General features: G+C 38.2%; 1 protein-coding gene across 6 annotated transcripts in view; it reads left to right on the top strand.

Annotated features, from left to right (window-relative positions):
• SLC25A26 (solute carrier family 25 member 26) overlaps nucleotides 1-24,102 on the top strand; it is a 123,782-nt gene that overhangs the window by 41,447 nt on the left and 58,233 nt on the right. Inside the window, exon 6 of one of the 6 annotated variants that reach the window (XM_045077974.1) lies at nucleotides 20,708-20,876. The exons of the other annotated variants lie outside the window; for them this stretch is intronic. Within the exon in view, the coding sequence (XP_044933909.1) occupies nucleotides 20,708-20,725 (18 nt within the window). The 3' untranslated portion in view covers nucleotides 20,726-20,876. Of the gene's footprint in view, nucleotides 1-20,707; nucleotides 20,877-24,102 lie in introns of those variants that run through there. 6 annotated transcript variants of the gene reach the window in all.

Genomic DNA, 24,102 nt, shown 5'->3' with positions numbered 1-24,102 from the left:
CCAAAGCAAACATATTGAACCCTGTTTTAATCCTACATAATTCATTTTATTAACTATGACCAAACAGAACATCTGTTAAAATTCCATAATGTTAGCTTCATGGGAAAAGAAAAAAAAATCGGTTTGGTTTTGGAATTTTTCCATTGTTTTATTGTCCAGGCTTTCAGTAGATGTGTAATGGGACATTCTTTTTAATGGGAATATTAAACAAATGAAAATGAAATACCCCCTTTAATCACAGAGGATTATAAAATGAGTCCCTTGGTTGCATTTACATTATTATAACTATACTGTGGAGATATTCTATGAAGAATGAGTGATGGTTCAGTCTATGAGAACCTAAAATTATTACTTCTCAAATAAGGATTTCAGCCTGCAGTTTTTCATCATCTCTTAAATAAACAAACATTTTCAGAAAGAACAATTTAGTAAAATTATCTTAATATAGAAAAATTACTCCAGCCCTTCAGTGCATATTTTCTCATGTTTTGTTTACAAGAAACCAGCTGCTATTTACTTTGCTCATTCTTTGGACACATTTCCTTTGCTCTGTGCAGTTTGGAAAATGCTGCCTGTTTCCATTGTTGTACGATGGCCATGCTATCCTGAAGGGACACCAGTTCCTGTGTATAGGGTTTACTGGGATGTAAAGGCAGTATACTGACTCTTCATATATGCACATAAGAAAGCTGGTTAAAGGTGGTAATGATCTCTTAATTTTTCCTTTTAAGGGGTAACATCATGAGCCATTACGTTGTAGGACCTCTCTCTCGTTGTTGTTTGTGTTTTTCATCCTATATGAAATATCCTCTTCATCTTTGTATGTCAGTGTAGATTGCATTTAAGCTGCAAATAACAGAAAATCTGACTACATTGGCTGGTGCAGATAAGGGCTTTTCCCCCTACCTCTATAATAAGAAATCTGGAGTCACTGAGTCTGAGGCTGGGTATACTGGTTAGATGAGGGCATACAGGAACAGCCTCTTTCATTCTTCTTGGTTGACCTTAATACTGTGGCTCATTTACTCATGGTCATAAAATGGCTGCTCCCTTTTAGGCATCACGGCCCCCTTCCAAGCATGAAGGTTGGGGAAGGGCTGGGGGCAGGACTAGCCTGTCATTCTATGTACTTGGAAAACAGAGCTTTCTTGGGCCAGGTGTCTTAATGCCTTCCTGAGTTCAATGGGGAGCGGAAAGTTACGTGTGGGGAGCTTTTCAGTGTAGGAGGTGAAACCAGGCAAACGGGGTTGGGACTGCTGTTACTGAGTCACCCTACAGTGTCTGCTATATTCTGGCTACTCATGTTTTCCGAGCTCAAGTTCCATTTCTTCAGAAAGGAAACCATATCATATACTTCCCATTTCATCCTGTACTTGGGTTCCCTCTAAAGGACGTCCAGAGCACTTATCTGGACCACAATTTTTGGACATTTAATTCTGTTCTGTAAACTGTAATGTCTGTTCTTACTCTTTGCTGCCTTTGTTTTTTGGGCACCATTGTGGAAGCTCTTAATTTAAAAAACACTTAGTTGTCCCTTTGTAATTCTGAATTGTAATTATTCTGAAAATGAGAGTTTACTTCAAAGTTACTTATTTTTTATACAGTTTTGATTTTAAAGTTAAGATCTCAGAATACTTCTGTTGATATGTGTAGGTAGACACTTCCCTTAAAAATATATATAAATCAGCTTCCTAAGTACTTAACCTGTTCCATTTGCGGTGCTAAGTTCTTCACATACAGTTTTTCTTTCTTTCTTCCTTCCATTCTTTCTTTCAAAAGATTTTATTTATTGGAGAGAGAGCAAGTGCATAAGTAGGAGGAGTGGTAGAGGGAGAAGCAGGCTCTGTGCTGATTAGGGAGCCTGATGCAGGGCTTGATCCCAGGACTCTGTGATCCTGACCCTAGCTGAAGGCAGATGCTTAACCAACTGAGCCACCCACATGCCCCCACATGCAGTATTTCACATAATCCTCCCAATAATCCAAAACATCCCTATTTTGTGAAAACTGAGGTTTGTTAAGGTTGTGGTTCACTCAGAGTCTTAGATCCAGTAAGTGAGGAAGGGAGCTGAGCACTCCAGAGCCCATGATCTGAATCCCTGTGGTCAGCTATGCATTTTGCATTTTATATGCAAATAAATTTTTCTAGGGAGGAAAGTATTTCAAATTAGTAGTATGTTTCTTTGATTCTTATACGTTTAAGTAGGAGTTTGGGGAAAATAGGTTCTCAGCACCAGGAGCCTACCTGACTTTAAAAGAAAAGTTAGAGAACTAAGCCTAGAGAATCTGCTTTGATTGAGATGCTCCAAAAGGACGGTAGCTCACAAGTGCGTATTATCCTGTATGTCTGCATGATTAGCTCTTAACCGTCAGGCAGTAGTTTGCCTGTCCCTTTTCTGAGGGGACTGCTGTGACGTCTCTAGCCGAAATGCACCAGCCCCAACCCCAAGCCCTCACTTGGTACCCTACCTTTGCATCCTTATCTGAAATAATCTTTTCTTATTTATAAACTTAGTATCTGCCTCCCTCCCCCAACAAAAATATATGCATTGTGAGGGCAAATGCCTGTTGTTTGTTTGGTTACTTTCTGTTAACTCGGCACCTAGAAGACTGCTTGCTATGTAGCGCATCAGAAGATACTTAATGGACAGATCAGTGACTTAATCATACTTACTTCTTAGAAGCAGACTGGTTTTAAAGTACTTAGATATTTAAAATCTCTAGCAGGCGCTCAGACTAAGTTGGATTTGGCAAGAATTGTGGAATCCTCACTTAATTCCCAGGCAAGGTAGTGGTTTTTTGCCATGTAAACTTTCTGCACTTCAAATGAGGTTCATTTTCTTCTTGTCTTTTACCATATTTCCTGGTATATTGTGCCTTCCATAAAAGCTTTTATTCTGATGTTGTCATTTCTTGTTAAGGGTTGTTGTCTGAATATTTCATGTATTTAAAACACTTTTTTCAAATGATGTAGGAAATAGCAAAGATAGTACTTACGAAGAAAATCCTTCATCAGACATAGGCAAATTACATACACTGAACACTGTGGGTCAGAAATTACTCTTGAGATTGAGTAGTGTATAATATCTTAATGTCTGAGCAAACATTATCTTATAAGGAAAATTAGGGAACAACATTATGAAAACTAAGTTTGAAAGAAAAATCTAGAATCTTAATATGTATTTCAAGTATTGTGGTTGAAGGGAGCCATTTAAAGGATAAAAATGATTGAAAACATATTAAAATAATTGTGTGTTTGACTTCCTGGTTGCACATTACCTTAGGATTATATGATGTTAATAGTTACAACTTGAATTCTGATCATGTACGTCCCATATATTTTCCTAAGCTGCAGCTAAAACTCTAGGGTGCTCGTCTGTTTTATAGATAAGTAAGCTGAGCCAGGGAGTATGTGGCAGGCCTGGAAGCAGAGGCCATGCCTGCGTTATCCAAAGCCTGATGGGTTGGTTACACTCTGTTTCCTGCTCATGTTTTTCAGATAAATTCACTGTTCATTCCTCTTGGAATTTTTCAGTAAACCAGGAAAATAAAGTGATTTGAAACAAATCTATTGTCTTGAAGTAGAGCACAATTTCTGAGGGTTACGATTCTGAAACGTAGAAATGGAACCATATATACAAGTAGAACACAACCAGATGCTTCTAAATTAGAATTAATATGGTTTCAACATCCCTCATCTAGTCTTTGTGAAGATGGCTTAAAAATGCTTAGACTGATTTCATACTCTGTCCTCTTTTCTTCCACGGACTTCAGCATGTGTTCTGAGAAAACAACACAGTAGTGGGAAAAAGTTGATCATCTTTGGCATCGAAATGATTTTGGTATTTACCTAAGTAATTAACAGATAATTTATTGACGAGTGGAGAAGGAGAAAGTGGAGCTGTTTCTTTTCCTTTGTGAGACAGTTGGCTTTTTAAATTGAGTTTGACGATACAGAAGTTGTATTCAGAATAACCACTAGAGGGTACACAACGCCTGTGTTTTAAATGTTGGCAGCAGACAGTTTACGTGAACTGGGGAAGCTCCTCCTGAGGTGATTGCGTTGGTACCTTTAAAAACAGTTCAAATTAAGAAATGAAAATCCAAGCATAAATAGTGTTTAAGAATCCAAGGTTTCTAAATAAATAGATTTGTTTTATCTTTGGATAAATGTATGTACAGATTTTAATTTGGGTTTGAAGTTTTAAAACTTTTGTCATGGAAAAATGTAAAGATATACAAAAGTCGATGAGTAAGATGAACCTCTGTGGGCCCGTCACTAGGTTACAGCAAGCATCCGCTCTTGGCCAATGTTGTTTCGTCTATACTCAGACCCCGCCCCTCTCCATACATTATTTTGAAGCAAATACTGCACATTACCTCATTTTATTAAAAAAATACCTCATTATGTATCCAAATTTACAGTTGAAAAACTTGACAGATGCTCCCTCATTCAAGTGACCAAGTTAACAGCATCACTCACAAGGTCTGTTGACATCCGACACCCCCGATATGATGCACCCAGAAGAGCACAAAACTCTGCTGTGATCTTCTGCCTCCCAGAATGCATCATCTAAACCTGATCCTGAGAAAACACCAGACAAGCTGAAATGGAGAGACTTGTACAAAATTGTCAAGATCTTGAAAAATAAAGATGAAGGAATTTTCAAATGTAGCAGAAGACACAGATGAGTGCAGTGTGGGATGCTGGACTGGACTCCGGAACAGAAACAGTAGGAGGAAGGAAAACCGGTGGAATTCAGGAAAAGTGTAGAGTTTAGCTACTAGTGTAGCTGAAATATTAGTAGCTGGTTTCGATGATCATATTCTGGTTATTTAAGTTGTTAACATCAGGGGAAGGAAGCTGGCTGCAGGGTATATGTGAACTCCTTGTACTAGGTTAGTGACTTGTATGGATGTCTGGAAGTTATTTAAAAAGATAGCTGAAAAACAAAGAGCGCTAGAAGGCATTGAATGAAATACTTTATTTTTTAAGTGATCTTCTAAAATAAGGACAAGTTAAACTTAAAACTTCTGTTTTCATTTTTTATTTTTATCCAAGTAATGCTACATGGAATTGGTTAACAAGTTCAACAGTATGGAACATAGTCTAAGAAGCAAAAAAGTCTCCTATCTTTCCATCTCCATTTCAGTCTCATTCTCTAGAGATAACCTCTATTCTGTGTTAAACTGTTTCTGTGCTTAGTTCATCTTATTATATCCATATTTCTGAATAATCTATTTACACATTTGTTTCTTAATTTGTCAGCCTTAGATACAATCTATTGACTCTTTGGAATGAAATATGTGGTTTAGCTGGCTTTATGCTCCTCCCAAACATACCTCCTTGTAGCATTCCGGTTCCATAAATTTCATTACTTTGTTTATTTTAGAAACTTTAAGTCACATATTTGTGTCTGTGTTTTTTATCCGATAAACTTTCAGCGTCTTGTAACTTTCTGTTTGAGTTGAGGCTGTTACTTCTTTTTACCTCCTAACGCTTTTCGACTTTCAAATTCCACTTTCTGGAATGACCCTCCCGCTGCACTTTACTCCAGTTGGTCAAGTTGCCTGCCGTTTCACCTTGTCCTTCACCCACAGTCACTTCTTCCATGATTTTTTTCTGGATTGATTTTCAGAGTTGAACATGGAGAATGCTTAGTATTATTTGAGACTTCAGGAAAGATCACCTGGCCAAGTAGTGTGCTGATTTGTATAGTTGACCTTCAGACGAGTGTGGGTATTAAGAGTGCTGTTGCCCTATGCAGTGGAAATTGTATATATAACTTTAGACTCTCCCAAAACTCAACTACTGATAGCCAGCCTGCTGTTGGCCAGGAACCTTACTGATAACACATATCTTATTTATTACATGTTTTATATATTACACTTTTTTAAGGAAGTAAGCTAGAGAAGAGCAAGTGTTAAGAAAATCGGAAGGTAGGGAAAGTACTTATAGAGTACTTTACTGTATTTATGTATATTTTTAAAAATTGCATGTAAGTGGGACCCGTGCAGTTTAAACCTGTGTTGTTGAAGGATCAAAGGCACTTCCTTTTTTTTTTTTAAATTTTATTTATTTGAGTGAGAGCAAGCGGGGGAGAGGGAGGAGGAGGAGGGGAGAGCCAAAGGGAGAAGTAGACTCCCCATTGAGCAGGGAGCCCGATACAGGGCTTGATCCCAGGACCCTAGGATCATGGCCTGAGCCAAAGGCAGACACTTAACCAACTGAGCCACCCAGGCGTGCCTGCGTTTTCTTTAGTATTGGTTTTGTGTCACTCTGAAAGACATTTCAAATAGACTTGACTTCCTGCACTCCATCAGTTGCTAAAGTTTTTTTTTTTTTTAAGGTTTTATTTATTTTTTTTGACAGAGACAGAGCGAGTGAGGGAACACAAGCAGGTAGAGCGGGAGAGGGAGAAGCAGGCTTCCCACTGAGCAGGGAGCCCGATTCGAGGCTCGATCCCAGAACCCTGGGACCATGACCTGAGCTGAAGGCAGAGGCTTAATGACTGAACCAACCAGTGCCCCAGTTGCTAAAGTTTATCTCCTATTTTAATTTGCTGAACATTTTGGGGCATGGACTTTTGGTTTTTCTCTTTAAGGTTTCTAATTTTTATTTTTTTGGTGGGGGTATGCATTTTTTTTTTTTTTTTACCTTTTTCAAATATTGAAGTGGGACAACCTCAAAATCATTTTGTTTCTTGTACTGATTTTTTCCCTTAGGAAGCTTGGAATTTTCTATCATTCTGCGCTCACCTGGTGTAGTCACTCACGGTGTCTGGATTTTGCACTGCCTTCCTGGGTTGGATTTGTTGCTCCCTCAGGGTGTTAGAGCATAGTGGTTCTGGGTTTGGGTTTTGCAGTCAGCCTGCTTGGGTTCTACCACAGCTCTCCCTCTGACAAGCTTACATCTCTAGTGCCTTAACTGTCCTCATTTAATGAAAAGCATAATGAATCCGGGATATAGTTCATTTGTTTAAGGCCTTTATTTTATCCTGATTTTTTTTTGGTCATATAACTACCTTTTAGTAACTATTTATTAGTGCCTAATAAAATTTACAAAGGTATTTACTAACAGCATTTGGTGATAACCATTCATAACGATTCTTTGGTGTCAGGTGTATTTCCTGGATTTTTTTTTTTTTTTAAGTAGAAAGGAATTATGTCGTTGAACTAGGATTCTTAGAGAAGTATTTTGATCTCATCAGTTTAGTATGTATCCTAATTATATTTCGGAAGTAAGTGATTATGTTTGGTGTAGGAGCCTTTTAAATTGATACCAAGTATTCTTTTTTAAAGTTGCTTATTTTTATTTATTTAAAAAAATTTTTTTATAAACATATAATGTATTTTTATCCGATACCAAGTATTCTAATAAAGCTCGCTTTGCCTTGATCCACATGTTGGGGATCTTCCCCAAATTGTGAATTATTCCATATTTCTGTTTGGGAGAATGGAATACTAACCAAGTTAAAAATCACTTTGGAGGGGGTCCAGGGTCACTCAGTTGATTAATTGTCCAACTTGTGGTTTTGGCTCAGGTTGTGATCTCATGGGTCATACATAGAATCCAGCTCCACATGGGGCTCTGGGTTCAGCGGGAGTCTGCTTGAAGATTTTCTCCCGCCGCCCCCTCTCCACTTAGGTGTACACATGCTCTGTCACACACTCCCTCAGATAAATAAGTCTTTTAAAAAAATCACTTTGGAATGAAGTTTATTACTCTTTATAGGGTAAATTAAGTATGTCTTTGGCCTGTTAGAAGATATCGGTAATGTCTGTGCTTAGAGTTGTGATATGTCTTCTGTTGAGCAACCAAGATCTTATGAAAGTTACACTCTTTGCCAATTATCTGTTGGTTCACACAGTTGTTTACAAAGGTTCTTTTCTTCATCCCTACAGACATTGAATATGAATTTGAAAAAAAAATTATATGTTGTATAGATAATACATCTCAATTACTAAATTTTGGACTAGTTTTGACCAAATGAGAACATGAAAACAAAGGGCCTGGTACAAGTATAGTAACCTCTTGGTAAGTAGTGAGTTGTTAGTATCTCATAAGCCATTTTATGAACTAACTGATATTTGCCTATTTAATACCACTGGGAAAACAGATACTCAGTGGTGTAAGTAACCTGGTCTATATTAAATAACACAGTTCTTAGACGGCAGAGTTGGGCTGAATTCTTGAAACACTTAGACTTTTTTCTTAATGTATATATTTCCTTTTCTTTGTTGGGAGTACGAATGAGTAGGTTTTAAAGTGAGTGGTAGCACCTTTTTCTTTTCTTCTTCTTTTCCCACTTTTTCTTTTGAAAAATTACAATTTAGAGAAAAGTTAAAGTAGATCTTCTTTCGGGACGCCTGGGTGGCTCAGTGGGTTAAGCCTCTGCCTTCAGCTCAGGTCATGATCTCAGGGTCCTGGGATCGAGTCCCACATCGGGCTCTCTGCTCAGCAGGGAGCTTGCTTCCTCCTCTCCCTCTGCCTGCCTCTCTGCCTACTTGTGTTCTCTGTCAAATAAATAAATTAAATGTTAAAAAAAAAAAAAGTAGATCTTCTTTCTCCAGGATTCAGTGATGAACACTTTGCCTTATCTGCTGTAGCCTTCTTTTTCTATTTTCTTCCTGAAACATTTTAAGTGGGTAGCAGATACCTGATACTTCATCATTAAATATTTCTTATATGTCTCCTAAAAATGGAGTCATGATTGATCTCAGGGTTGTGAGAACGAGCCCATGTTGTGTTCCATACTGGGTGTGGAGCCCTCTAAGATTCCCTCTCCCTCCCCCTTTACCCCTCTTAAAAAAAAAAAAAAAAAAAAAAAAAGAATAGAGATATGCTTCTCTTTTAAAAAAATTTTATGTATTTGAGTTGGGTGAAGGGCAGGGGGAGAGAGAGCATCTCAAGCAGACTTCCCACTGAGCCCAGTGCTGGGATTGATCTCCACAACTCTCAGATCATGACCTGAAGCCAAAATCGAGAGTTCAATGAGCCACCCAGGTGTTCCTTGTTATGCTTCTTTTAACTATCATACCATTATACCCAAGAAATTTAACATTAGTATGTTAATTATCTAATTAATTAATTACCTAATGTATAGTGAGTGAGTTTTATAGTATTCACTGTTGTCCCAATAATAAAAAGTTTATAACTTTTTTTCTCTAGTATCTGATAAAGCATGGCACACTGTATTTGGTTGTTAGGTTTCCCCAAACTTTTTTTCCTCCCCGCTTGATGTTGACGTGAGTGCAGAGTTCTATGAACAGCCCATAAGCTGGGTTGTCTCATTTCCTCGTGATGAGGCTTGAATACTGCATGGATGGCGTCAGGGCTTCAGCTTGCATTGTATGACAAGACACATGCTGTCCCCGGCTTGGTGAAGCCAAGTTTAGCCATTTCGTTAAGTTGGTGTGCTCTAGTTTTTTGCACTCTGAAATTTCAGTTCTCTTTTTTCCTAGGAAGTAATCTGTGGGGTAATGTTTTGAGACTATGTGATTATCCTGTTCCCCAATAATCTTTCACCCAATACTTATAACATCTGTGGATGCTTCTTGCCTGAAGTGTTTATTACGTTGCTGATTGCAAAATGATGATTTTCCTAACACTGTCATTTTTCTCTGAATTTGCTGGCTTGCAGTCTTATGTAATGCACCTTTCCTCTTCTACTCCTCTTTTGCTCCTCACTCCAGATTCAGCTCTTTTTAAAGGTGGCCATATGGACTCATGCGTTCTTTTTTTTTTAACCGCTTCATTGAGATCTAGCATGTACCATACAAATCACTCATTTAAAGTGATAATTCTTGGGCACTTGGGTGGCTCAGTGGGTTAAAGCCTCTGCCTTTGGCTCAGGTCATAGTCCTACAGGCCTGGGATCCAGCCCCGCATCGCATCGGGCTCTCTGCTCCTCTTTCTGCCTGCCTCTCTGCCTACTTGTGATCTCTGTCTGTCAAATAAATAAATAAAGTCTTTTTTTTTTAAAAGTGATAATTCTTTGCATTCTATTTTATTCATAGATATGTGAAACCATCACAATTAGTCATAGATTCTTTTTTATTCAGTAACTATAAGCCATTAGCATTATTCTTTTCTGATGCTCAGACTGTCCCAAATTTGGCTAGTGGGAGCCTCTTCAGGCCTACTGCTCTTCTCAGGACATTCCCCCCACCCTTGTTGATCTTGAAGAACTTTATTGTTGTAACAGGGTGTCATGGTCCTGTAAAGAGCCCTCTCAAAGGAGCCCTTGATTGCTTTTCGAAGGACTGATATTTATAAACCGAGATGTTGACTTTAGGTGTATTATTTCATCTAGGCCTTTTTATTAGACAAAGTTTTTTTTTAATTGAAATACATTGTTTTTATTCCTCCTTCCCTCTTCTCCCATATTCATCTCAGGCAAGAACACAAATAGTTACTGCTTATTTTTTAAGTTGCCATATTGTTAAAATTGACTTTATTGGTGTATAGAAATATAAATTTGAATACATGTATCCATTCATATAACCACCAGTACAGTTAGGGTACAAAACATTTCCATCATCCCTAAAACTCCCTTGTCCTGTTTTTTGTAGCCCTATCCATGTCCTTACTGGTCACCCCTGGCAGTGACTGATGTGTTTTTCATCACTGTAGTTTATTCTTGGTGAGAATGTTATTTAAACGGAATCATACAATATTCAACCTTTAAGACTAGTTTCTGTCACCCAGCATAATGCCTTTGAGAGTCAAACCCAATCATTGCATGTATCTGTAGTTTGTTCTCTTTAATTATTCCATTGTTTGGATACACCACAATTAGTTTACCATTGACCCATCTAAGGACACTTGAATTATTTCCAATTTGGGCCATTATGAAAAGAATTGTTATCAATATTCTTGTAGGTTTTTGTTTGAACATAAGTTTCATTTTTCTTGGGTAGATAATCATGAATGGGATTGCTGGTAAATCAGAAATAGTATTGATAGTAAGTTTTTCATAACTTTATAAGAAGTTTATGTAGTGGCTGTACAATTTTGCATTCCCACTAGTAATATGTGCTCTAAGTCATCAGTACTTACTTTTGGCAGGATTTTAGCCATTCTCATAGGTGCCTCATGATATCGCATAATGGTTTTAGTTTTTATTTCCCACTGGCTGATGACATTGAACATCTTTTCATGCGCATATTTGCCATCCTTAGGTATTCTTTGGTGAAGTATCTTTTCAAGTTTCTTTTTTCCCCTTTTTTTTTAGTTGGGATGTTTCTTACTATAATGTTTTGAACGTACTTTATGTTTGGGACACTCATCTGTTGTAACTTAGATTATTTGCAGACATTTTCTGATAATTTTTAGCTTGTATTTTTATTCCCTGAACAGCATTATTCACAAAACAGAAGCTTTTAAGTTTTGGCAAAATCCAATTTACTAATTTTTTCTTTTATGAATTGTGCTTTGGGTGTCATTTCTTAGAACTCTCCCCAACTCCAAGTCATGAAGGTTTTCTCCTATGTGTTCTTTACTTTTTTAAAGATTTTATTATTTGAGAGAGGGAGAGCATGAGCAGGGGGAAGGGCAGAGGTAGAGGGAGAAGCAGACTTGCTGCTGAGCAGGGAGTCCCACATGGGACTCCACCCCAGGACCCTGAGATCATGACCCAAGCAGAAAGCAGATTTTTTTTTTTTTTTTTTTTTTTTAAAGAAGACAGATTCTTGGGCGCCTGGGTGGCTCAGTGGGTTGAGCCTCTGCCTTCGGCTCAGGTCATGATCTCAGGGTCCTGGGATCGAGTCCCACATCGGGCTCTCTGCTCGGCAGGGAGCCTGCTTCCCTCTCTCTCTGCCTGCCTCTCTGCCTACTTGTGATCTCTGTCAAATAAATAAATAAAATTAAAAAAAAAAATAAAGAAGACAGATTCTTAACTGAGCCATTCAGCCCCGCCCCCATTTTGTTATACAAGTTTGAGAGTTTTATGTTTAACATTGACATCTATGATCCATTTTGAAATGATTTTTATTTAAGGGGTGAGGTTTAGGTCACTGTTGTTTTGCATATGGGTGTCCTCTTCCAACAGCATTTGTTGAAGTACTGTCTTTTCTCCATTGGAATGCTTTTGTACCTTTGTAAAAAATGAGCTGTAGGGCGCCTGGGTGGCTCAGTGGGTTAAGCGCTGCCTTCGGCTCAGGTCATGATCTCAGGGTGCTGGAATCGAGTCCCACATTGGGCTCTCTGCTCAGCAGGGAGCCTGCTTCCCTTCCTCTCTCTCTGCCTGCCTCTCTGCCTACTTGTGATCTCTCTCTGTCAAATAAATAAATAAAATCTTAAAAAAAAAATGAGCTGTATTTGTGTGGGTCTGTATCTAGAACAAATTTCTTTTGGTTCCTTGCTATGTGTCAGCAAAGTCTTTCTTTTTCTTTTCTTACTTAGGTATTTGTGTTCATATTTTTGACCATCCCAGTCTTGAAAGATGGTGTTTTGATTTTCAGAGACACTTTTCTTTGTTTCTTTCTTTAACTGAGAGGAAGAGCTGTCTAAGAAAACCCCTGAAACCTACACATCTTCCATTGTTTTTTTTTTTTTCTTTTCCTCCCCAAGACATTGTCTTAAAAACACACACACACACCCCCAAAAAACTGTTAGGAAAAAATGACTTAAGAACATTCCAAACTTAAGTATCTTTTACCTTTTTTCTTCCATTTTTCTAAGAACAATCTATTTTCTCTAAATCTACCTTTAATATGTATGCATCAGTGTGATGGAAGCTTACTTTCCTTCCAACTTTGATTTAACATCCAGTTAGTATCACTTCCTTGCATGGATTGGGCCACTATTTTGGTTTTTTCTTTTTTAATTGCTGTTATATTACCATAGAGTATAAATAATCTTGACATTTATTACTCAAGGCAAAGGTGCTGTGTATTTTATTTTTCTGAGCATGAAGCATCTTTCTTTGAGAGTTGTTTTTTTTACAATGTCCTATAGAATACAAGCACTCATAGGGCTTACTAAGATCACTGTGCTCATTTTGGTGAAGATAAACCTAGAACCAGACTCCATGACTCCTAGTCTAGCATGGCCTTCCAAATCGGCAGGTGTGCAAGCCTCAGAGTTCATGTGAAGCTTTTAAGGTGAAAGTCCCAGAAATTTTCTTTGTACCCTGTAGCTCAGAAGAAGTTCACTGTGGCTGTGAGAAAAATACTGCGACTGGGGTGGCTACCCAGTGGGTTTGCATCTCTGAAAACATGTACAGACTGAGTACAGGGGGGCAGAGCTATGGACGGAGCAGAGCTGTGGACTGAGCCCTTAGTGTGGCTAAGACAGAAGACATACAGAGAGTCCATGCTCTGAGATCTCCTTTCACTTGTGTGCACAAGTGTTTGTATGTGTTTGTGAAGCAGCTCATCAGTGGTTGGAAATACTAGTGAAAATGCTGAAGTACTCCCAGGAGGAGAGAGAGAAGTGAAAAGTCAGGGAGTGAATCCCTGTCTCTGGATGAATTCAGTTTCAGGTAATCCTTTTATAAAACTTGGAAAAAGGAAGAGGAGAGTCATGGAATTGATGTGTTGATATGGGGAAGCATTTAATAATAAGTGTGCCGACTGCCTTGTAAAGAATATTTTTTACCTTGTACTTCAAGTGGTAATAAAACACTGAGTTTGGGTTTGTAATCACATGTGGTGGACCCCATTTGGGGTTGGGATCTTTGTTCATTCCTTTTTTTTTTTTTTTCCCCCTTAAGAGCTGAGCTTTTCCTAAAGTTAGAAGGGTAAAGTAGAATTACACGCCAAGTTGGGATTTGCTGGGAAGGCTCTATGTAATGTTCTCATGTAAATTAAAGGAATGGGTCTACTTAGAGTGTCAACACTATTAAATAGAAGAATTTTTAAAAAATCAACCTGGTAGTAGGCCAGAGGGGGGAAAAATATCTTGGAGGTATTATCTAATGGCTAATCTCCATTTAATTCTCAGTAACCTGTTTACGGTGGGTGTTTCATTGATTGCTTGAAATAAATGTTAGGAAAATCTGGGTAACAAATGTGTCCATGAGGCTCAGCTATGCGAACAGTAAAGGCGTAGGCTTTGCTCTTGGCTCTTAATGGGTGGGATTTCACTTGAAAAATCTTGAATGAACTTACTCTCATTGGCGTTAAAAAAAATAAAATGTTAATCTCTCATCAGGAACACTTTTATTCCTTATGTTGAAATAAAGTTAGATATATGCTGAATATGCTAAAAAAATGACTGGATTAAAAAAAAAAGTGGAATGCATTTCTTACAAATCAAAACCCCAAAACCATTTACATCCCATTTCATAGCTTGGAAAGTATTTAGGAGGTGGCACTCATTTTGGGGACTTTTTGAGGCATTGTTCAACCTATGTGACTTTGTTAGCTTGGGCTAGCCTTCACATTTTCCCAGATTTGCTTATGTGTGCATTTCAGAAAGTAGTTTTTACATTCGGTTCTTAAAATAAAAAATTGTAGCCATCAAAATTGGCAAGCATTAAGCATGCTAATTAGTTCAACATACTGACCAGTTCTCTGAATTATTAGTTCAAAGAAGCATGTGGACAGGGATGAAATTAGATTTGGGCATTTTTCACTCTAGTTGTTTTAGGATACTCAGGGTTGCTTTGATCTGTAAATAACAGATGCTTTTTCACGCATGGTTCAGGATACATCAAACATGTCTGAAACTTTGTCTCAGATTTAGAACTCATCATTCTTATCCTGAATTGGTTATATACAACTTTAGAAAAGCTTTTTTTGGGTTTGTGTTCGATAGGTAAAGCTGGACTGTTTCATTTTTCATAGTATGTGTGTGCAGGCTTTATTATTTTTTTTTATTAACTGGCATAAATAGTGATAAGGCAATGCATAAAATTAACTTTATTGCTAAAATAGATTCACTTATTCAGATGTCGGTTTTCAGAGTAAAAGCCTAGGCAGTTATACAAGCATGAAGAGTGTGTGTGACTATGCATTCATAGACACAGATACTGCTTATGTGTGTGTGCGTGTATGTATATATGCATGATTACATATGTTTAGCTATCCATGGTGAAGATAAACCTGTCTGCTTTATTTTTATTAGCTAAATATCCTGTTAACTTTAATAACTAATAACTTGAATTGAGAGCAAGCCTGCTAGTCTGCACGAAACATTGTTTTTAACTTAGGTTTCATAATTTACTATTTCTTTTGGCTATCATCTGACAAAACTTTAATATCATTGGGAATAATTTTTGTGTGGAATGGCATTCAGTGACTGGAAGATAGAATGAAAAACATGAAAGACTAAGATGGTAAGACTTGAGAGAGAGACCCTGGAGTCCCATTTTTCACAGTCCCTGATCAGAAGCCTGGCTCTTGGGCCTTGCCTCCAGCACAGAGTCAGATAAAAGAACGCCATGTGACAAGTGCAGGGAATGTCCCCTAGGGTGTAAAGCCTCTTGTTTAGAAATAATATTAGAAATACTAAATAATAATGTCTTACATTAATTAGAGAGTATGACATATATTCTTTAGTAAAGTCATTTTTGCTTTTTTGGTTACTAAATAACATAAGGTTTTACAAGACATTTCATTTGTGGCTTTTATCAAAATGATACTATAACAGTAACTTCTTTATTATGTCAAGCATTAAGATACCCAAGTTCTAGTTGTAAATATGCCACTTATCATCTTGTGCCTTTTGAAGTTGTTTAACCTCCCTGGGCACGGTTTTTTTTTTTTTTTTTTTTCCCCCATTTTTAAAATGGTTGGCAAAGTTGCAGGCCAAATCTGGACCACTGCCTATTTTTATAATAAAGTTTTATTGGCACACAGCCATTCTCATTCATATCCGTTTCATCTCTGATGCTTTCACACTACAGTAGTAGGGTTGAGTAGTTGTGACAGAGATTGTATGCCCCACAAAGCCTAAAATGGCAATTATCTGGCTCTCTACAAAATCTTGAATGAGATCATGTGTAATCTGCCTGGCTTAAATTTTCTTTATGCCAACTTCTTTTTAATTCTAAGATTAAGAGTCTGTTTCTATTAAAGACAGTATACCATATACCATGTTTCAGTGTTCATTTTCCCTTTTGCCCACTTAGCTGATTATCAAGAAACAGAAAATATTGTCTAGATCATTGGTTCTCAGGGTATGGTCCCTGTAGCAGTAGCAGCAGCAATACCTGGGAGACTACAAATTCTAAGGATTGAAGCTGTGGGGGTAGGGCACAGAACCCGTTTTATAAGGTCTCCAGGTGATTTTTGGTGCTCACTCAAGTGTGAGAAACACTGGACTGGGTGACCAAGTTCACTTAAAAGATTTTCTTGTTGTGTTTTGAAGTAAAGAAAAACTTAAATTCTATAACTATTTAATAAATTAGGAGAAAAATGAAATGTTGGATTATACTACAAAAGCCAGTGGCTAGTATTTTATCTTTTTTCTCCAGTAAAACCTTTTGTCAAAAATTGTGTATAAATTTTTAAAAAGATGTTGTTTGTTAGAGAGTGAGAGTGTTGTGGGCACATGCCTGAGCTGGCGAAGTGGTAGAGGCAGAGGGAGAGAATCTCAAGCAGACTTTCCATTAAGTCTGCCTTCAGGCTTGACCCCAGGACCCAGGCCCATGACCTGAATCAGAATCAAGAGTTGGACACTCATCCCCTGAGCCACCCAGGTGCCCCATGTATAAATTTTAATATAATGACAAAGTTCTTAAAAATAGGTCTATGTCACTTTCAGCATGATTTTTTTTAAAACAAATTTAAAAAGTAAACAATATGATCGATTTCTTCATGGAATTTTTTTTCCTTAGGTGGGACCTTGAGGTATTTTAAAAACTAATGATTTAAAATGGTTATCAGAATGAAAGAAATCCATCAGCAGTTGTTCTGCTTGTAAAGTAAATGCTTAAAGAAAAGGGCATTTAGGGGATATAGTAGCCTGTCTGCTGTGGCTGCCTTCTTAACCATTTTAAGTGAAATCAACATTGACTTTTTTTCTCACCGCAAAAACAACACTGGAAATGAGCACCAATCAGACTACTCATTTACATTAGGGAAGATCACAAACATAGTGCTTTGTATTAAATCTCAAAGAGAGGAGTAGCAAAATTGCACATGTCAAGAAAGCATTACAAGATGACGCTGTTATTTGGAGAATTGCTTTCATCTTTGAGATATCTCACACCTGCTTCATTTGGCACAGAAGGTTTTATCTCATGAGAAACAGCTTACCCCCACCCCCAATCCTGAAATACACAGAGCATGGTAGAAGAGAAAACTTTTAATGTAAAAACTCACTTAAGGTGCAGTCTATAAATTTTTTTTAAGATTTTTTTTAAAGATTTTATTTATTTATTTGACAGAGGGAGGGAGATCACAAGTAGGCAGAGAGGCAGGCAGAGAGAGAGAGAGGGAAGCAGGCTCCCTGCCGAGCAGAGAGCCCGATGCGGCACTTGATCCCAGGACCCTGAGATCAGCAGCTTGACCCACTGAGCCACCCAAGTGCCCCTCTAATACTGTTTTTTAAGCGCTTCTAAAATCTGTTAACCCTTGGACACTGGCACACTTCTACAGGCTGAATTTACTATTGTGGTTGATTTTACTTTCCTTTTGAAATGTACCAAAAATACAAAGTAGTGGGGGGGGTGTGTTTGTATGGGTGTGTGTGTATGTGTGTATTCAACAGTCCTTTATAACAGAGTGAGAGTTAACGGTCTTCGAGTAGTAAATATGATGAATTCTGCAAAGCATTCTTTTTTTTGTAAAAACAGGTTTGGATTTTTAGGCTATAGGTGCTTTTGGGTTTTGTTATTTTATTAAACATCACAGCTGTTTGAATGTCTTTTAACTTCTTGAGCACCTTCCTCCTAAGAAGCTAACAGTTTTTGATAAGGGGAGTATTCATTTGCTTCGGTTTTTCAAGAAGGTGGAATCTGACTTCTTTTTCACGTTTTATAGATGACACATTTGGCTGTCCCTGGGCAAAATCCAGTTTAGAATAATAGCATTTAATATTTAATAGAATCCCCGGCTTTTTAAACCATCTGGAACTTTATTTTCTTTGCACGCAGCATCTGAGTTTCAGCTGTTAGCATTTCTCCTTTGCTCGGGGAAGGGTCAATTGCTTTTAAAGTCTTTGATGCTTGCTGTGTCAGTCCTTTTCATATTTTCAGAATGCCCATGTAAAAGGGCTTTTCATCCATTCATGCTGATAATTCTTTTGAACTTGAGGTTTGAACCAAACTAATCAAATTTAATTATAGCTCAAATCCTGTTGCAGTGAACTCCAGTAGACTTTAGCTTAGGTTAAATGTTTTGTTTGTTTGTTACACTATGGCTCTCCGTGACAAGGAGCACTTGCAGTGGGCCGTTGATTATGGTTTGGGGGACCTTTTGTAAGGCCCAGAATTTTGTTCTGTTAACATTGGTGATACGATCTGAGCTTATGCTTTTCTAGAGGAAATCTGAGTTAGTGTCAAGTAAAATTTTTTCTTGCTTTACATATATCCTTTCCTGTTCATCTTTAACAGTTCAAACAGTTAAAATCTAAGAACTACTTCTTAGAGAATCCTTCTGTTTTATTGTCACTGGTGCTTATTTTTTGTTTGTTTCAGACATCCTCCTGGGAGTACCACCGTGATTTATGCATATTTGCCTGGTGTTCTGAGAGACTTTTTTTTTTCTTTTTGCTTCATCAGAAAAGTTGTAACAGCATTATTAATTAGAGAGAAAGTAGGAAATACGAGTGTTTTGGGCTGCAACATATATTAGAGTGAGATGGGCTCATTTTTTTAGTACCTTCTCCAAAATGATGGCTAGCATGTGAACACTGTATTTTAGCATCTTGTTAAATTCATTTGTTACTCTGTATTTACACTATCTGAATGTGCAGAGCCCATTCCGGTTAAATTTCTATTTTTAAATTAGATTTTGTTTGGGTTTCTGAGCAGATTTGGGAGTAATAACATTGAAAATGCTTCAAGTTCCTTTTCATCTCTGAATAGTCTGTAAATTTTTATAATATTGGACCAATTTTTGATCTGTAAGAATAAAATGACAGAACTCATTCTTTGGGGCTCTTGATTCTGCAATGGGAAATAGGGCTCTTGAACAAGAGCAAATGCAGTGCTCCCTGTTAAAGAGGAAAATAGAATTTTCTTTTTAAAATTCATCTCAGAATTACCAGCTTCACAGAATTTGTTATAGCAAGTGCTCTTGTTTTATAATGAAATGAAATGTGAAGTTAATTTACATCCTAGGTATTTCGAAATATAATTTTGCTTGCTAAGTTGTTAGGGATTTCCAGTACTTACAGTTAAAGGAATTTTGGTAATGATGGTACCACGTATATCGTCTGGGAATTGCCATGTGTAGGATAAGTTTACTCCATAAATCTTTGGTGGGCTGTAGAATTGTTTGCTGTAGTTCCCACTCGGGTCAGAGGGCAGGGCCAGTTTTTGTATGCCTTTTGACTTAAACAGCAGAAAATGTGACATCTTCATCCGTTTGTCAGTATTCTTAAGTAAACAGAAGCCCAAACTATGATTAGGAAGGTAAGACTTCCAACTAACAAGCACTTAGTCTTGTTAGACCTACATAATTTCTAGACAGTAGGGGTTAATGTTTTCATTTTGGCAAAAATGCTTCTACTTTTGCACATGTTTAGGCATTACACTGAAGATCATGTTAGCTCTTACCTAAGTGTTGCCATTAAGAACTTAGATTGATGAAACATGGTTTACCTATAGGTACAGATGGTGAGAGACACCGCGTTTAATGCCTACAGACATAAACCTGGGAATCGGGATAAAGGAGATGGGTGAGAGCATGGCCTCTGGAGGTAGCCTGTCTGGGTTCAGATCTCAGCTCTAGTACTTACTAGTCCTGCATCCTTAGGCAAAGTATTTAATCTCACTGATCTCATTTTCTTCATCTGTGAGGTGAGGTGAATAGTAGTACCTGCTCATAAGGTTGTTGAGATGACATGTTTGTACATATAAACTGCCTTAGGAGAGTGACTTAAATACAGCCCTATAGAAATTGCTTGTTCTGATTTTTTTGTTGTTGTTTTTCCTCATGATATTGTCCTTATTATTGGGGCCCACAAGTCCTGAAACTTGCTGGCCTCTTCCAAGGACATTATCATTTAGGCTCATCCCGAGTGTCCCTGGTACTCCGCCTGATGTACTGAGTATACCCTGAATTTGATCTTTTTGGAGCCTCTTCATTTGCCCTCATTATAATTTCCAGACCATAAATGTCGAAGAGGGGGCCAAAGTCCTGGAGCCGTGAAGTTTTTTTTTTTTTTTTCAAACTGTAAGCCAACATCTTAAACTTGAGTGGTTTTCAACACAATTCTAGATATCCAGCTTTTCTTGGAAAAATCAGAGTATCTGGCAGTATCTAGTCTTCATTCCTGTGTGGCATCAGTGGGCTCGAGCTGAGTAAGAGCTGCCTCCTTAGACAGAGGCCCTGCCCTCCAGATCACCGGCGTGTCTACTACTCCCCGTTGTCTCTGACACCTTCCTCCCTCTGACCATTCACACCATTAGTTTGGACCATATGATACTTATTTGTTGCCAGCAGTTTAGGCGAGGCAGTGACAGGCACACTCACATTTCCACGGACTCTTCACTGATAGGTTGCCAAATTTTGATTGCTCTATAAAACATGAATCTGTTAAAATTAAGTATACCTAATAGTTCGGTTTTGCCTGTCATTGTGCTGTGCAGGTGGGTCTGTGCTATTAGAACAGGGTACGACTTTCTGAAAATGAGAGAGCAGAAATACAGCCTGTGTTTAAGCTGAAGCCAAAGCACAAGTGATTGAAGCCCAAGCCACGGAAAGTTGGGATGTGAAAGAGTTTGAACATGCAGGGGAGCACAGTTGAGGTAAGTCACAGTGTGAAGGGATCAACAGGAAGAAAGGGACAGCTGTGATGTCCGAAGGCAGGCCTTGTCAGCCTGTGCATGGGTGACATTCGGGGCCTGATAAAGGACGGGCTGTGGGGGCTGTGCTGCGCAGTAGAGCTTCAGCGGCTTCCCTGCCCTCTGCTCGCTAAATGCCAGAAGCACGCAGCGAAGCACACAGTTCATCCCCCAATAGTAACAGCCAGATGTCCCCTGGTTGGGGTGGGGGGATTGTTTCTGGCTGAGAACCACTGCTTTAAAGATACGGAAGACATTATTATAATACAGTAGTTACTGTTTTCTAGTTACCATTGATATCTTTGGTGCTGCTTTTAGCCTTTGAATCTTCGAGCATCTGCTTTCAAATAGACTTTTCTAAAACGTGCAGTGTTTATTTTGCTGGCCTTTTAATGCAGTAGCAGAGAGAGGAGATGTTCTTTCTCTCTACCCCTGCTACAGTCAAGCCCAACTACTAATGTCTTTAACAGCAGGCTGCCTGACAGACTTCTGAGGGACTGCCCCAGTGTGCTGAACGTATTCACACTGCTCGGGAGCTCGGGGAGCCTGGGCCATGCAGGGCCCCCTCTGTGCCAGGTCTGTAAATGAGGTGGTTGTATCAGATAATGATTAAGATGCTTTCTAGATAAAATTTAGGCTGCAAGACGGAAAGTATTGTAAGATTTCTGACACCTTAACTGTATATGTGTGTGTGTGTGTGTGTGTGTGTGTGTGTACATGCGCGCGCATGCGCTCTCACACACAGACACACACACAGACACACACACTCTCACACTACTTTGTCTTTCCCCTTGTCTAAGGTCAAACGTTAATAGTCAAGATCTTTAAACCAGAATATCCCACAGTTTTCACCCTGTTAAAATGAAGGACTTCAAAAAGGGGTTCATGAACATCAGAATCACTTCAGGGAACATTGGAGATGCTTTAGATTACTGTGCTAGTTTTCTATAGCTATATCGTGAATTAGCACAAACTTATTGGCTTAAAACAATGCATTATGTATTATCCCATAGTTCCTTAGACTAGCCTGGGCAGTGAGGCTGGATTCTCTGCTTAGGATCCCACGAGGTAGCAGTCAAGGGGTCAGCCAGGGCTGTGATCCCATCTGAAGCCTGGGGCGCTCTCCCAAGGTCATATGGCCATGGGCAAGTTTCTTTCCTTGGGGCTGTATTGATATATTAGGATCAAGAAGATGATCACGACACGGGTTACGATTGTTTAGAGCTAAAAAGACCTGACAGACTTATCTACATTTTATTTATCCCATAATGTTAAGAAACTTGAGAGGTTTTGTCACTAAAAAGTACATCTTGGTTTTTATTTTTATTTTTTTAAATTTGATTATTTATTTATTTATTTATTTATTTATTTTATAACAGTGGTATCAATTGTTATAGTCCTGGGATTTTTTATTAAACAACTAACAATTTTTTTAGGAGCTTAATTTTACACTTGCAGCTGTCAAAAGCCAAAGTTATTTCCAAATGATCTTCATCCCCCTTCCCCAGAATAATAATTCATAAGCTTCTTTAGTTTCTTGGGCTCTCATGGACGAGAGACATTTAGAGAAGCAGTATCCAGATAAAGAGGATGGAGTTCTTTTCCATTATTAAATGTATTACTATAAATTTACAGACACATGAGAACACATTTTTTTAAACATCTATTTATTTTAGAGAGAGAGAGTGTGTGCACGAGCCAGGGGAAGGGCAGGGGGAGAGCCAGCAGAAGGGAAAGGGAGAGGGAGACAAGCAGACTCCCCACTGATCAGGAAGTCTGACAAGTGACCTGAGCCAGAATCAAGTTAGAGGGATGCTTAACCTCCTGAACCACCCAGACACCCAAGAACATGCCTTTTTTCTTAAGTGGATTGGGGTATTTTTCTTCTAAGATGGTTCTCTGAGAGTAACGTGATTGAAAAATTTAGCCAGTGGTATAAAAACTAAGACTCCTGGTAAAGATTCTTATTATAAAACTTTTATTTATTATTTATTTATTTATTTACTGGTTAGGATTCTAAGATGTTGTTAACAGACACTAAGTTTATGTATTAAGCTTAGAAGGATTTTTAGACTCAATTACCCTCCCCCACCCATGGTGACTGCCACTATATTTATAAACTTTTGTATAGTACTGATACCTATATGCCAGAGTCTGTGAGTAGAAGAAGGCAGAGTCATAGCCACCCTCAAGGAACTCACAGTTTTGAGGTAGGAAATCAAGAGCCAGGATCATTTAAGACAGGTGAGAAGTTGTAGAATCGAAGTTAGTGAGGTAGGAGCATATATTAGGTTTACAGCTTATCACAGATTTCCTAAATAGCAGAAACCACATCACATCATTTGCATCTAATGCAATTCTTTCTCTTCTTTTTTTTAAATTAAATTAATTTATTTATTTTCAGAAAAACAGTATTCATTATTTTTTCACCACACCCAGTGTTTTTTTTTTTTTTTTTTTTTTAAAGTACTCATAGTATTGAAAGCAAGTGAGAGGTGCCAGAAGCAAGCGAGACCGTATGTAACTGGAAATTCATATTATGGCTAAACAAATAAAAATTAGGGTCAAAGATAGCATTCTGATGTATGGTGCATCTAGCTGGTATGTTTATCACAATACTTTATATGCTTTCATTAGGCAGTTCATTTTTCATATGATTTTGGTACAATTAAATTAGATCATTTTTATGTGAAACAAGAATCCACCAGCATTCTTGTACCTTCCTGGCATCTGTTTAGCAAGCTAGTTCTTATGAACTATTGCTGTCTTTCACAGCTTATTTGACATAAATTTTATTAAAACTGTTGTTTATTTTCCCATAAGCAGATTTTCTTAACATATAAGTACTGTGAACAAAGTGGAACCACTGATGACATGTCTTTATAACTTATGTGCTCAGCTAAACTGACATCAAAGTACTGGTATCAGCATTTTTTTTTTAAGATTTTATTTATTTATTTGCCAGAGAGAGAGAGAGAGAGAGCGCGAGCGAGCGAGCACAGTCAGGCAGAGTGGCAGCAGAGGCAGAGGGAGAAACAGGCTCCCCGCCAAGCAAGGAGCCCGATGTGGGACTCGATCCCAGGATGCTGGGATCATGACCTGAGCCGAAGGCAGCCGCTTAACCAACTGAGCCACCCAGGTGTCCCTGGTATCAGCATTTTAATCTCCAGTGGGCTTTTAGGACAAATAATTGAGGTTAT

Source organism: Mustela putorius, unplaced genomic scaffold (assembly GCF_011764305.1).
Source record: "Mustela putorius furo isolate JIRA1106 unplaced genomic scaffold, ASM1176430v1.1 tig00000095_pilon_pilon_pilon, whole genome shotgun sequence".
Classification (NCBI taxonomy): domain Eukaryota; kingdom Metazoa; phylum Chordata; class Mammalia; order Carnivora; family Mustelidae; genus Mustela; species Mustela putorius.
Note: the sequence above shows the minus strand (reverse complement) of the source record. Positions and strands in the feature narration are given on the sequence as shown.